Below are 15,412 nucleotides of genomic sequence, written 5' to 3' on the forward strand. Positions count from 1 at the left end.
TTCCATCGGTATGAGAAAAGAAAAGGCTGTGGAGTTCGATAATGTTTGAGGGAGAGAAAGAAAATTTATTTACAGTTGAAATGAGCATTCATGAATTATATCTGCTCTTCGCTGCCCCAACCACCGGTGAGAGTATATCGAGCTATGAAGTGTCAAGGTTCACATGCCGTATTTTTTCGTACTGGAAACTCGATAAATGCGGGGAACAAAAACAGGGATACAAACCCTAGTCGCTCGCGGAGAAGCGAAGCTGCGCGCACTTTCGAATTTGACAAAGGATCTGCCGAGCTTCTGTTGCTTCCGTCGCCTGCCCAGTGTAGTCATGGGACTCAAGCGGGCGCGTGCGCTCAAACCAACGCTCAGCAGACGCTGGAGTTAGCGCCCGTGACAGACAGCCCTGTCATCAGACAGTCGTTGTTTGCCGCTTGCATTGGCTACAGGCTTTGATAAACGTTATGGTTATGCACTACTAGTTTCGACTACGTTTCATTTGTTTTCATCGGTGTCCTGCTGATTTCAGATGTTTTATTTGTAATTTATTTTGATGTTGCAATTTGTCATTTATAATTTCCGAACCGGTTCGCGAACCGGTTCAGCGCCCCGAACCGGTTCGCGAACCGGTTCGCGGATCGAAATAATCGAACCGGAACTGAACCGGAACAAAATAAATTTACCTGAACCTGAACCGTAACCGAACCCGTATTTTTTTCGGTTCGGCACACTGATATATATATATATAAACTCTTAACCGGTAACCGCAGTATAAAAACCGAAACCAAAACTAATTTCATAAGTATAACATAAGCCATAACCGAACGGTAATTATTTTCGGTTTGGGTCCCGTCCTTTAAGGTGTTAGCCCTAAAGCAGGGTGTTAGTCAGTGCCAATCAGGATTGAAAAAAAAACTCATATAGATCAGTTATTGGATTTAAATAACATTATTTGATATAAATCAAAGTAGCCATAAAATAGAGCTTTTTAATCAATGGATGTATTTTTAAACGTGACAGATTGATGAATAAATCCATCCAATCACTGAAAACAACGCGCAAGGAATAATTACAGTAAATTTAAAGCACCGTTTAACTAACTTCTTATTGAATAAACCCCGCCAGAGTAAAAAAAGAAAAAAAAATCAGCTTGTGATTTTTAAGTTAGTGAAAGGGCCTTATTGGCTTTTTCTTCTGCGTTCTGATTTTCCCGCAATAGGGTGTTACGTAACTGACGAACTCAGTGAAAGGAAGAAAGAAAGCTCAACATTCCCAATCGTTCACAAGACCACTGGTTTGTGCTCCGTGTTCAACCTAATATCAATATCCTTCTTGCTTGGCGTTTCCTCGGTTGAAATACAAAACATATGCACACAGAGAGCATCAAATACCAGACAAACGGTAAATAAAAAGTAAATATTTTTGAGAATATTTTTGCGGAAAAGGTTCGATTTAAATCATCGTAGTAAGACTGTAGTACAAAATTAAATCATAATGATTTTTATTCTTCACTCTGGCGCCACCGTCTTTTTAGTTTGTCGCAATGCGTTTTACATTACGATGGATCGCGGAGGTCGGTACGAGTCATCGAATAATGTCGTACGAGTGTCACCACCTGAGGGCCACAGCGACGCGCGGGTCACGTAGTCACGTGGTGTGTTCACAGCATTGGATTGCCGGGGATGTCTTCATAGCGTCTGCTGCGGTTCATCGTTGAAAGGGAGTGTAACCCCAGGTCAAGTTGATTTACACCCCTAAGAGCACTAAAAGTGTTTCGTGTGTTCACGACTAACCCTCACACACAGGGTCCGGTTGCGGCGACTCGCCAAGGTCCGAGGGATCGAGAGACTCGTGAGCGGCGCCAAGTTCTCCGCCAGCGGCAGGTTCGTGGGCTTCAACACCCCGACGGCCCTTCATCACCACGCCGAGTTGAGCCTTCGAGAACTGCAACGCTTCCTGACTGCCCACCTGCGCACGGCCATCGTCCGGGCACCCAATGCACTCGCCGTCCGCCTGGCCGCCATTTCGGCTGAGGCGCGGGAACACGTCCAGCTTCTCGCCGGAAATCTCAAGATGTTGGCGCACGAGACGGGCCTGACGAAGCGAAAACGCGCTTCGCTCTTCAAGCTCAAGCAGCACGTTCGCAGAAGCATAGAGAAGAACCAGAACGAGAGGAACTGCTCCCAAGTGCTCACGTGCCGCCTCTCGAACCGGTACGGGTTCTCGTCGGCGATCCACGACGTTCTGTGGTGCCTGGTGAGGGGTCTTCAGCTCGGGCGACCGGTGGTCGTCGATTCGGAGCCCTGGCACTACGCGCCTTCTGGGTGGAGCTCAGTGTTTCTGCCGCTCAGCTTCGCGTGCCCGGAGAAGCCCGACCCGGAGTCCAGGTGGCCAGGAGAAAACAGTGGGTGTCACGTTCGTCGTGAAGCCACGCACGCTTCTACGCTCTTATATGGAAAGCTGATAGAGCATACGCAGGCATCACCGTAAATGCCTCATCAGACCACATAAGGCACTGCGACAACTGCTCTCGAGATTGCTCTTTACATGCAGGTAGTGTCTATGCAGGTGCTGTTCAATTAAAAAAAAAAAAAAAAAATGAAAGACGTTTACAAATTTCGGTAATGCGAAACTAGAGCGCAGCTCTTGAAAAGAAGGAGGGGAAGGTGCGGAGCGGCGGGTATGCCCCTCCTCCCTTCCTCCTCCTCTCCTCCTGCCAGTGAATTTGTTCATGGGTGACGTGACGTGAAGTCGTGACGTCATTTTCCCTGCTAAATATAGTGGGGAAACTGAATTTGTGTTGAGGTCACGTGCCGTCAAGTTCCCCGCAAAATTTAGCGGGGAAACGTTTTATAGTGCAACGCGCGCAATTACGCCGACGCCGCTCAACCCGGAAAAAAACGCCTAAAAACTGCGCTCTAAACAAAAAAAGAAAAAAAAATCACTCAAGAGCTTTTTTTTCTTTTTTGTGTGTAAGCGTGCAGTATAGACCGACACGCTGTTTACAAACAAGCCCGCGTTTGCCCACTCAAGGTGTGGGCAATGCGCGTGCGCAGAAACTTAATTCGGGTGGTGTGAAGCGTTTGCGCATGCGCAGTGCCGTCGGCAGCGCCACCGCAGCTTCGTGACGTCAGGGCCGCGTGTTGGTCTATATCTTTTCGTATTTATTTTTGCAGCGAAGTATCCGGTACTACGATTGCGCTTTCGGTGAAAGAGCCGCCTTGTGGTGACTCTTCCAGACCGCGAGTGATGCATCTTCTCCCCGCTGTAGTGCGAGCGAGCACGGTGCGCGTGCACTACGGTCGAACCCCGTGCGCCGTGAAAATGAACAGTTCCGTGTGATAGGCACGCGCATACCAGCCGGGACCGCCGAAGGTCCATCAGCACGCTCGTCGGCTGCTCAGAGGTCCTCTTTCCGCTCAGTGTCCAGGGCCCGCAGTGCGATCCTCGAGCTTCCCCCCGTGCTGGCAGAGCACCTGGTGCTTCTGCACGGGGACCCGTACGCCTGGTGGTTCGGCCAGCTGATGGCCTACATCATGCGGCCGTCCAAGGAGCTCTTCGACCTCGTCGGTGACGCCAAGAGGAGCCTCAAGTTCCGTTCGCCCATCGTGGGGTGAGACGAAGCCTGGTTTTTAATCGGTAAAAATTAACGCGACCTCCGCGCATGCTACGGAATGACGGTGACCGCGCCCTTGGCCCCTGTGAGATATGTTGCGCCACAAGCTCCAATAGTGTTTTTTCTCAGAGACCTCGTAATGGGCTCCCTTAATCGCACTACAAAACAATATGCTAGCCTCGTTTTTATCCCGCTTTCAACACGGAGTTTGATGTAGGGCTGGTTTACACGAGATGGGCGTAACGTTACGAAAGAGCGACACGAAAAATCTTCACACTGCCGGTAAATTTAGCCAGGTTGAGCCTAAATAAATTAATTTAAATAATTAATAATATTTAACTAGTTATAAGGAGGTGCATTTAAGCGTCCTTACGGTGTGCATGCGACTCCCGATTCATCCGTAACATTAATATACTTTTTTTTTTAACTCCCACAGCTGCGTGCAACCTGTGGATTAGTAAAGTCTCGAGTTCTATAATTTTTAAAAAATTTAAAGTTGTGATATCGCGCCATTTCTGGACCCCTTTGTAATTCTCGGTATATGCAGTATAGTCTTGCCTCTGCGAAAACGTGTCACAAGCTTCCACCTCCGATAGGTGTTTGGTTTCAATGTATCTAATAGTTATGCTTTCGCACACTTCGATATCCGCACGCTGAAGGTATATGTTATTGCTTTCCGTTGTCATTTTGTTTAAAAAGAAAAAGAAAGGGGTGAGTGTTGGACGCTAGAAGAGTTGGTAAAGGGGTGAAATTTGGACTTCACCATGTATTCCTTAAACTCGGCGGACATTAGATGAAGAATAATCGTCAAGCTAAGTTGACTAATTAACCGAAATTTCTTAATTAACATTTAAATGATCGGTTTTAGGAGCTATATCGGAAAAGGGGGTATTCACTGGACACCATATTTGAGGGCGTTCTTTACAGCGCATGCCCAGAACGAGCTCACATTATTAGCCACGCTAAGACCGGCAATCTTGATTGTGGGGAATGCACGTTGCAATAGAACCGCGGAAGCTCGCCGTCAGCAGGCGCTGAGCAGCCGCGCACACACCACCAATGAATAAGTTGCAGAATTGCCGGCAATTACTATTGGAGGCCAGACCAATTTATAAAAATATGCGAAAATGTAGATATTTTTTTATTTTAGATAATAATCTATCAATGTTCTCGTTCTATCGCCCGATTTAAGAATTGCGCGCAAAAAGAGCTCACCGAGCCCCAAGAGGAAGCTTGGAAGAGTGACGTGGTCGTTTAAGTGATGTCGTCACTAGTGTGACGACATCACACTAGTGATGTCGTCACGACATAATATAAGCGCACCCACCAAGGGGTGACGACGTTATTGAAACGACGACTTTACACTTCCAAGCGTCATTGTGGGCAGGGCTTGCGACGCTCTTTGTTGAGCGCGATTCTTAAAATGGGCGGAAAAACGCGAAGAAACTAAACGTTTAATGGAGCGAACTTGTGCCCAAAACAAAAATAGAGAAAGGCTAGCGTCGCGGGAGTCGATGTCGGCGAAACAGCAGGATTGAGCGCTTGGGCGAGACTGACTCCGGATCGCCACGCGGAGCACCTTTTGTACCGGCGTGGGTTTCTGGGACATTCGGCCTAGAATGTTCGGCGCGTAGAACATTCGTAAACTCGGTGAGACGAGAAAGTTTTCGAACTTGCGAGAATGACAAGTAGAAAGAATAAATAAAAGACACGTCGCTCCCAGGAATCGAACCCTAACTTTTCGCGTGAAAACCACGGGCGCGCTACCGCGCGCGCGGCAATATCTTACTTATGATTACCTTTTCACAATCTTTTTGAAACTGGATAGACCTCTAATAGGTTATTGCCGTCCATATTGAAATTCCATTATGACCCCTAAAACCAATAATTAAGAACAAAGCGTTAATCCAATTTTTTTAATTAATTATACCATAGTTACACTAGCGCTCTTAACTGTCATTAAGCCAACGATCGTTGACATCTGCCAACTGTCACTGAACTCAACTCAGCTGTCTGGTGTTACACGGTACATAGGCCTAACAATTCCAGTTGAGATGCGCGTGAGGGGATATACCCTTGAAACCGAAAAAAAACCAAAACCGATGTCACATTACTTATTTATATTTTTGATAGTGATGCAAATTATTTACATGCACACTTTTCATTCGTTATAAACGCTTCGAACAAAATAATATATTTTTGTTTTGTTTTTGTCTTCAGAGTAAAGAAACGACAATCAGTACGTTCACGCGAATTCAAGCAAAAGAGCCACAACGAAAGTCTTATCGGCACCGCGGCATTACAACGTGCACCATCGCCGAAGTTCGAGCTTTGCCTTCCGCGACGTGCCGTGATCGTTCTAGCGGCAGCTCTGGCCCCGAATATTACCTCTTCCGACAAGGGAGTTTTCGTAGATCATTCTCGCCGTCCCGCAACGCTCTCCTCAACCCGCTACGGTACCCGGAACTCTACAGTCAGTGCCATCGGCGCGCAGGCGCAGTACCGGCTTCTTCGTTGCGGAGGGCTTAGCAGAGGAGGAAACGCGGTCTACGAAAACTCCCTAATGTTTGCTGCTACGATATTTTCTCGATTCCTCCCCCAATCTTCCACAATAGTAAGTCCTTCGCGGGCGCTAGCGATGGGCCATGATGCGGCAGACGCCCCCATCTTTAGCTGTGTTGAGGCGAACTCCCTAATGTTTGCTGCTACGATATTTTCTCGATTCCTCCCCCAATCTTCCACAATAGTAAGTCCTTCGCGGGCGCTAGCGATGGGCCATGATGCGGCAGACGCCCCCATCTTTAGCTGTGTTGAGGCGAACTCCCTAATGTTTGCTGCTACGATATTTTCTCGATTCCTCCCCCAATCTTCCACAATAGTAAGTCCTTCGCGGGCGCTAGCGATGGGCCATGATGCGGCAGACGCCCCCATCTTTAGCTGTGTTGAGGCGAACTCCCTAATGTTTGCTGCTACGATATTTTCTCGATTCCTCCCCCAATCTTCCACAATAGTAAGTCCTTCGCGGGCGCTAGCGATGGGCCATGATGCGGCAGACGCCCCCATCTTTAGCTGTGTTGAGGCGAACTCCCTAATGTTTGCTGCTACGATATTTTCTCGATTCCTCCCCCAATCTTCCACAATAGTAAGTCCTTCGCGGGCGCTAGCGATGGGCCATGATGCGGCAGACGCCCCCATCTTTAGCTGTGTTGAGGCGAACTCCCTAATGTTTGCTGCTACGATATTTTCTCGATTCCTCCCCCAATCTTCCACAATAGTAAGTCCTTCGCGGGCGCTAGCGATGGGCCATGATGCGGCAGACGCCCCCATCTTTCGCTGTGTTGAGGCGAACCCCCATCAGTCATAGTCCGTTTCACCTTATATATGTTGTACCGCAGCGAAGGCTAGAAGCGCGAGCTCATAGCGGTTTTCGTCTTTTTTATTATTATTATTTGCATCGCGTTCTCTCCAACTAGAGAGTGCAGGACTCTAGCAACACATTAACAATAAAATAAAGAAATCTTATGTATTTTAAACATGATAGGTGAAAGAAGCTACGAATTTTCAGCACTTTTTTTTTTTATTGTTGATGACGTCCTTGGTCTGGACTCTGAACCAATTGGCGACGTGTGCGATCGAAAGCGTCGCTGTGGTCGGCCTCCCACTATTGGCCGAGTGGTGACTATGATGTCAGCAAAGACTTTCTCATTGACGGAAGTAAGAGTAATGTAAGAACTTTAATTTTGACGGTGTTCGCAGTGTTGGTTTCAGAGCGCCATGATTTCAAGCTTCCACCGTGCTCATTACAAACACCATCGAACTTGTTGTTCGCGAGATAATGACATCACGAAAGGGAACCGTTGGAAGGCGCCACCGAAACATCTCGCCACTATACTCTGTTTCACCTTATGATGTACCGCACGAAAGGCTACATGCGCGAGCTCTTTGCTCTAGGGCACCTCTCGGCGGCAAAAGCTCTCGTGCGTTAAGAGCAGCTCCCAACACTACGAGCTCGCGCTTCTAGCCTTCTCTGCGGTACAACATAAGGTGAAACGGAGTATTAGCCCCGTGCGCGACCGAAAGCGTCGCTGGGGTCGGCCTTCCACGATTGGCCGAACGCTGACTATGACGTAGGAAAGGGGATTTATCATCGACGTAAATAAGAGGAATGAAAGAACTTTCATTTTGACGGTGTTGGCAGTGTTGCTTTAAGAGCTCAATGATTTCAAGCTTTCCCCATGCTATTTACAAACACCATCGAACTTGTTGTTCGCAAGGTAATGACGTCACAAGGGGGAACCATAGGAGGGCGCCACCAAAATATCTCGCCGCTAATAGACGCTTTGCAGCAGCTGTGCATGGGCGCCGCCATAAGCGACCTTCAGTTTTTGTTTCCTCTTATTCCGTTCGCTTCACGTCATCATTACCACAGCAGAACAGGTTATTGCGACTTTAGGTGCTATATTGCGTCCTTTCCCCATCATAGACCTCTTTGGAGGCTCACAAACCCCGCTTCGGTGGCTCGGCATCTCGGTAAAACAGGAGAAGGTCAGCTTTGGCGGCTCAATCTGGCGCGTGTGCAAAGCGTCATAGAAAACCGAAACGACAAAAACGTGCAACAAACCAACAGTCATGCGCGATCTTGCTAATTGTTTGAATTAACATCCAGTTATGAAGATATGAACGCCCCACCGATTTACGGGTGTTCCAAGCAAAGAATCGCGCGGTTGAAACGATCGGAAGAGGCCACGTGCGCCTATTCAGCCAGTCCTACCTGTAGGATTTTATGTCGTTGTCCGACGCTCTAGACTAGGGCACCCTACTCTAGACCAATGTCTTCACTGAACGCACGTGTTCAACAGTGATAGGCACGCACTTTGAACCACCGTTACTAGATCAACTCAGTTTTGGAACTTCCCACAGAAGCTGCACATTTGAGGGGGTCCGAAACAGTGTCCGATTTTTTGCAGCTAGGTGGCGCTGCCGGCGCATTATTCCACGCGTTTTCGTCTGCTGCTGCTCCGCGGTTGCTTGCGAGTCCCGACTCCTCTCGAGGTTCAGCATGGTTTTTGGTTAATTTTTGCCCTTTCGCCAGTAAAAATTACAATTTGAGCATGAAAAGCTCTACGACCTTTTTGGCATGCGCTTTGCATTATTGTAAAACGCTTCTGCCTTAGCTGTGCTGACAGCGCGAAGCGTTTCGAACAACCGAAATTCGTCGGCGCCACAGTCCGGTGGCTACAATCAGGGCAACTTTGTACATACTGTAATAATAGATGTGCCGATGACTACCAACTGCAGCAGAAACAAGTTGAAAGTCGTCTGCTACTGTCAGAAAAAGCGCCACGAACGCCCGTAAGCTCAGTAGGCCAGATGCAATCTTGGGTAGTAACACGTTACTAGTAACGCGTTACTGCAACTTTGTTACTTTTTTGGTAACTTGTAACTGTAACGAGTTACTTTTCAAAAATGTAACTTGTAACTGTAGTTCTATTACTTTTTTCTGAAGTAACGATGAAAGTAACGACGCTACTTTTGTCGTTACTTTCCAGTGTTTTATGAATAACATATCACTGAACGAGTGCAATTTAGTCATTCCTTGCACTTTCCAAATCGTCTATTCCGACATTTAGAGTGTCAAGTTGGCCCTGCACAGAGTTTTGAATACGTTCTTTCCCGCGAGTCACGACACGAATATACCCATATGTAGACTTTATGAAAAAATATCTAGTTATCTTTACGCACGCGCTAATACTTTGTGACTGAACACGTACATCTTAGTGTCTTGAAGCACTATCTATGTTATGTTTTTTTCTTTTTTCTGTGCAAGCGCGTTTTAATCGGCTGAATCAACCGTGAAACAACAATACACGTGGAGGGCACTGCGCATGTCTCGTATTTTGATTAGCGCCACTACTCCGCACTGCGCATGTTACGTATTTTGATTTGCGCGACTACTCTGGGCGTGGAAACTTTCAAACACTAACTTCGAGAAGCAACTGCTACTAAGTTACAATATGAAATAAAAAGCGTACTTTTTAATTTTACGCAATAAAACGCAACAAAAAGTAACTTACCCAAGACTGGCCAGATGCAACGGCTACCTATGACGGCTACTTCGTTGTGCAACGGCCACAAGCGCGCCGTCAATGATGATGATAGCGATGTGTAGATGAAAATCTTGTCTTTATTCTCCTCTGGCCCGAAGCCCATACATTTCACTGTCATCTTAACCGCGAATGGAGGTTTTTGACGTCATTTTGGTTGCGTGTGCTCGCGCACACCGGCGGCTTCGGGCGAATATGCGCGTGCTGGGCTGTGACCTAGCACGTACGGGCTGTTAGTTTTGAAAACACTGGAATGATGTATGTTCGAGTCACTAGGTAAGTTGCGCTTCAGGGTGACAACACGTCAACCATCGTGATACTTAAAATCATTGTTGCCAGTTATCTGGGGCTTCATCTGAAACCGCAGGAAACCGCTCTCCCTTTCCTTCGATTTCAGAAATATTCAAGATGCAGAAAGGTCAGAACAGTTCGCTTTAGAGCAAAACGATACGTATATCACTTCAGTTTCCTTGCACGAGTTCGAGTTGCTGACACTGAAGCTCGGGAACTCGCTCTTTCGTATTGTAATGATCACTGCACCCGCCCTCCATTACGTACCAAAATGGCGGCACCCACAAGGAAGTTTGGGAACGGAATAGGGATACACGAAGCGTAGCTTGTGTAGTGGCGCTAGTGTATGTGACGGGAAAGATAAAAGTAAAGATATTTCTTGGCACATGCTTGATCGATCGAGAAGGGTGCACACACATCACCTCCCGGCGCAGGCTGCACATCCGTCGCACGGACAAGGAGGCCGAGGCGTCCTTCCACCAGGTGGAGGAGTACATGGAGCACGTGGAAGACTTCTTCGCCTCGATGGGACCCGTGCCCCGGAGGGTGCTGGTGGCCACCGACGAACCAAACGTCTTCGCCGAACTCCGCTACAAGTGAGCTTCGACATAAAGCGGCAGAGAGAATGGTGCCCACATCAAGTAACACTGTGGATACCTGCTATATGTTTATCTACATGAGGCCATTCCTTCATATTCGTACAGTGACTCCGAAACATAGCAACATTACAGGAATGTTGAATACCTGCAAGCTGATTCCTGCAAGCTGGTTCTATTCGCAGAAAGAGCGCGGCGGGACCAGAGCTCGTAGCTTTGCTGCCGTAGCGCGTGTAGCCGTAGTATCTCACGGTCCCACAATTGTTGTGTGCAACCTTCAAGGGCACAGGCACGCGTACATGTGGCGTCGGAACCAATGTTACTAGGTCAAAGATCTAAGAACGTTGGTTGGAACAGGAAGGGGCAAAAAGGCGCCCCCCCCCCCCCCCCCCCCGGCCCACAATCGCCCCCCCCCCCCCCTAGAAATTTCAGACATTAAAAGTAAACAATTGGGGAGAGGGGGAGAATTCCCATCCCCCTCCCATCGCGGCCCCCACGCGCGGTGTCTGTACCTGTTATTTCTCTTACACAATAATAATAATAATAAAATTACGTTAGTTTTGGATTAAAATCATCAAGGTAAACTTCCACCCCCTCGCCCGCGCAACTGTAACTCCGATATATTTCCGTGATGCACTGCCTGAGGCCACGTGCTAGTCGCAGTTCCTTCCACAAAGGCACCGAACACTCGAAATGTACATACGTAGTTATAGCAGTCATACGGCTTAAAGATGACTGTTAAAGGAGCTGTGCAACGATATTCAGTTGGAATGTTTTTCACTATACACAAGCTTACTGGCACTAGTGGGAGTGAAGGATACTCGCACGCAACTCCGCTTGCCAAGTAACTCCTTTGTTGCGGTGTAATTTCAAGGACAAAAGCGATCATTTTCATTCAATCTCTCCTTTGCAAATTTTGATGACGTAACTCGGGGATCGCAGTACACCCAAGTGACGATATTTGAATGCTGGTCATAGATTGGACCCGAGCATTGCGTGGGCACTCGATTTGGGCTCGTGATAATTACTAGCTCGAGAAGCATTCCGGTAGTGGCCCGTGTCCAATCGCTGCAACGACGACAACAGCCGAGCCATAACAATGTCTGGAACTCAGCGCGTGCCCTGTGCTTTGCCAACCCCAGCGCGTGGCTATGATCAACACTGGCGGCATATAATCGGCTCCAGATCACGTGGCCGCTTGTTCTGGCTGCGAGTTGAGGGGGTGAACGCTGCTCGTTTTTCTTAAATTTTTTTCTGGGACTTCTATTGCGTGGGGTGAAAAACGAACGCGTGTTTTATAGGTCATTAATGTCAGGGATCCGTTCTAAGCGGTATTTGCGCAAAGTACAAAAATTGTTGCACAGCTCCTTTAAAGAACGACGTCTATCCGTTGTCGATGTATAAATTGCCTCTCACCGCTGTCTTTGCAGCAACGAGCTAATGCCGAAGTTGCAAGATTCGTTGTTCACAATATAACTACGTTGGTAAGCCCGTTACAAAAGAAAAACAACGAAAAACTACTTCTTTTGTGAGAGCACATCTTTTTGCACACTGCAAAAACATTGCAACAATTCGTAAACCTTGTTTAAATATAAGTGCAATCTACTACAACTGTTAATTTCCCATCAATACTAAGCAATAAAGACTTTAGATATTAATTGCGTGCTTAATTCCGAGTACGTTCAATGTAAGTACCTAAAAATTAGATTTTAGGACACCTAGGAAAGTGCCCTGCCAGCTAAATACGTCTCCGATTTAAAGATTACATATTTTTTAACTCGCGATGAGTTTGCCTCCGTCGTACGTACACAGGTCTAATTTTACAAATGGCCATATTCATAGCTGCATTTCTTATGACTAAGAAAAATACAGGTTGTGTGCCGCTCGTATTAAAATCATTGATCAGTACGTCTGCAAAAGCGTTTAAATTGATTTTGTCAGTATACGGGCACTAAGTGAGCAAAACTCTTCGAGCCCACTCATTCATCGTGACTTCCAAATTCCGCAGGTTCCCCAACTACGTGTTCCTGGGCGACAAGGCAGCCTCGGAGACGGCAAGGAACCCCGACACCAGGTACAATCCGGACGCCCTGAAGGCACTCCTCAAGGACGTGTCCCTGCTGTCCGAGTGCGACCTGGTCATCTGTACCCTCTCGTCCGGTGTATGCCGCGTCGTCTACGAGCTGATGCAAGCCCGCCGCACAGACGCCAGCATGCAGGTCATCTCGCTGGATGTGGACTACTTCTACGCTTTCGTGCAGTTCCCGCCCAGACGGGTGCTGTACGAGCACAGGGCCCTCAACCACAAGGAGCTCTGGCTACGATCCGGAGACATCGTGGAGCGACTCGGAGATCATTCGGTCATCGGAGAAGCGAGGCGGAAGAAGATGTGGGACGGCTATTCGATCGGAACGTTACCGGGCACCATTCTCACCGGGCTTTATCCGCTGTACAAGACCGTTCCGCAGGTGCGCGTTACGAAGAACAGTACTGGCTGGGGCAATTAATAGCCGGTGTTTCAACATACTTGGATGCGTAACAACGTGTGAACTTTATTAACCTGGCTTTTAGTATACTAACAGCAACATTTCATGACTACTTAAATTTTAAATTCAGACGTCCTCGTTGAAACATCTACGGTACAAACAAAGGCATGGGCACGAGCGCGTGGCTTCGGAATGTGCCTCCTTTGCACAACTTCTAGTACAAACGAAAGCATTCTGCTCAGCACGCGCCTTTGACTTTACTGCAGACATTTGTGAGATAAGCCAACACCACCTGGACAGAAGGCCTCCACACGCGTCATCATAGTCAGATCGATCGAGGCGAGAGATTGGGCACGAGTGCTGCGTCAGTGTTCGGCTGCGGCTCGTGGCCAATCAGCGCGTCGAAGGTCGGGCTCGGGTCCAATAGCCGACCGAGCGCGATCCGACTGTGATGACGTTTCATAGAAGAAGAGGAAACCATGCGGAGGCCTTTTGTCTAGGTGGTGTTGGATAAGCTAGCATTGCATCGTCCGCACCATATGGCGTGAAATTTCCCTTTTACCGCAACAAACTTGAAGCACAGATTTAATAAAACTACCGAGAGTTCAAGCTGGCCGTGCAGTGTGCCCACGTTTGAGAAGAGATGAGGCCCTGACCGAACGTGCAGTCTACGTGGTCTAGGATACCACCCCTGCTGCAGCGTCCACGATTACCTTTTTCCACGATTACCTTTTTCCCACAGTAACCACAAAGAATTTATTCAAAAAATATAAACGCGGAACTCCAATCTTACGTGATGTTCACTGTAAATTTGGAATGCGTGATCTTAGTCATGTGATTGGTCCAAGTCCTTTAGAGCACCTTTTGCAACAGACCTAAGTCGTTTTTTGGTGTAGAAGAATATATACTTCACTCTCAGTCATTCCACTGCGAATACTACGCTAAAAATCATGTGCTGTCCTACCAACGATAAAAGCTTTGCTGGGTGGCGAATAAAATTTGATTATTTAAATCGTAATTTATATCGCACCGGGTTCATTATGGGGTGTTTTCAGACAAATTCGACCGATCATGTCCGGTGACCAGCTTTAATTTTTACGAAAAAAAATATTTTGTAGACTCAGTGCCCATCAGAACAAAACCGAAATCTGTTGTGCAAAAATAAAGAAAGTAAAAGTGTGTCCTTGCAGTAAAAAAAAAAAAAAAAAAAAAAAAAAAGAAAAGAAATAGAAGCACGTTTTAGTGCGTAGGGCTTTCCGCAACTTCCGCGAAGTTGTCATTTAGGCTACCTCACACAAAGAAACTGTTGTCGGTACCGGTCTAGAAATATTTACTCACACAATACGTATGCGGAGGATTGACTCAAAATATTTATCAAGGCACGTGCCGCGTGCCACTTCTGGGAAATACATGGCGTCTGAAATCTAGCTCAGTTACAGTGTAGCTCAGTGCTGCGCTGTGCCGCCATGATCTTCCCAAGGGCTGCACGTCGCAGGTGCCTCGTGCATCGACGAACATTACGCGACTTTTGAAGCATGAAGGGGCTTTAGGTTTCAGGGTAAAAAAAAATATTTGACACCATTGAGAGTTGTTACAATGGGTGCCAACCTCATCTCCCAAGCGAACGCGCCGCGAAGTGCCGAAGTTAGGATGCGCCTAGGTCGGGACGCGCTACCTGAAATCACCGCTGAGGCATGCTTGTATAAAAGCTATATTAATTGTGCCACAAAACTTTGCAAACTAAATATTTTAAAATTATCACGTGCCCCTCATTTTGTACTAAACTCCAATAAAAGTTGCTCCAAAAAGTTTTTCCGTTGGTTTTTACGAAAAACATGCTTTCTAAAAGCTCAGGGTGACCACAGTAAAGACAAATGATAAAGAGTGGCGCTGTTGTCGCATTTAGCTTGGTCTCGGTGGACGCCAGCGGCCCAGGTTTGAACGGGGAGTTTCCCAACTGAGTGTTTTATACTTCGTTTCAGCTTAAGTCCAGACGCAGACGATGCTACAAGCGCGAGCACGTAGGCCTAAACAGTGTATGTGCTGCACGAGCGCGCGTGCTTGGTTGGTAGGAACGCTGAAAGCCCGGAGCTCGCGCTTGTAGCATCGGCTGCGTCTGAACCTAAGCTGAAACAAAGTATAGTAAATTTGGTTTCACCTGATCGCTTTCCACATTTTGAGGTGCAACTGGAAGCATATGATGGGAGCCTGTAGCTCCTCCCACTCGTACTTTCTAGTAAACTCTATCCGAGCGTCCGGTGTCTTCCCTCCGTGCGCAGTCGCCACCGCCATGACACAAGAAAATATTTTGAAATGTCTTTATCAAAA

General features: G+C 47.4%; 1 protein-coding gene across 1 annotated transcript; it reads left to right on the forward strand.

The window, feature by feature from the left end:
* Window positions 1–1,628: 1,628 nt before the first annotated feature.
* LOC8027579 (alpha-(1,6)-fucosyltransferase-like) lies at window positions 1,629–13,171 on the forward strand. Its single transcript, XM_029971033.4, has 4 exons — window positions 1,629–2,395; window positions 3,415–3,604; window positions 10,437–10,598; window positions 12,607–13,171. Exons 1-4 carry the CDS (start codon window positions 2,065–2,067, stop codon window positions 13,103–13,105), a joined length of 1,182 nt encoding a protein of 393 aa, XP_029826893.3. The 5' UTR covers window positions 1,629–2,064; the 3' UTR covers window positions 13,106–13,171.
* The last annotated feature ends 2,241 nt before the right edge of the window (window positions 13,172–15,412 follow it).

This window comes from Ixodes scapularis, unplaced genomic scaffold (genome assembly GCF_016920785.2).
Source record: "Ixodes scapularis isolate PalLabHiFi unplaced genomic scaffold, ASM1692078v2 PGA_scaffold0__279_contigs__length_252992795, whole genome shotgun sequence".
NCBI classification, from domain to species: domain Eukaryota; kingdom Metazoa; phylum Arthropoda; class Arachnida; order Ixodida; family Ixodidae; genus Ixodes; species Ixodes scapularis.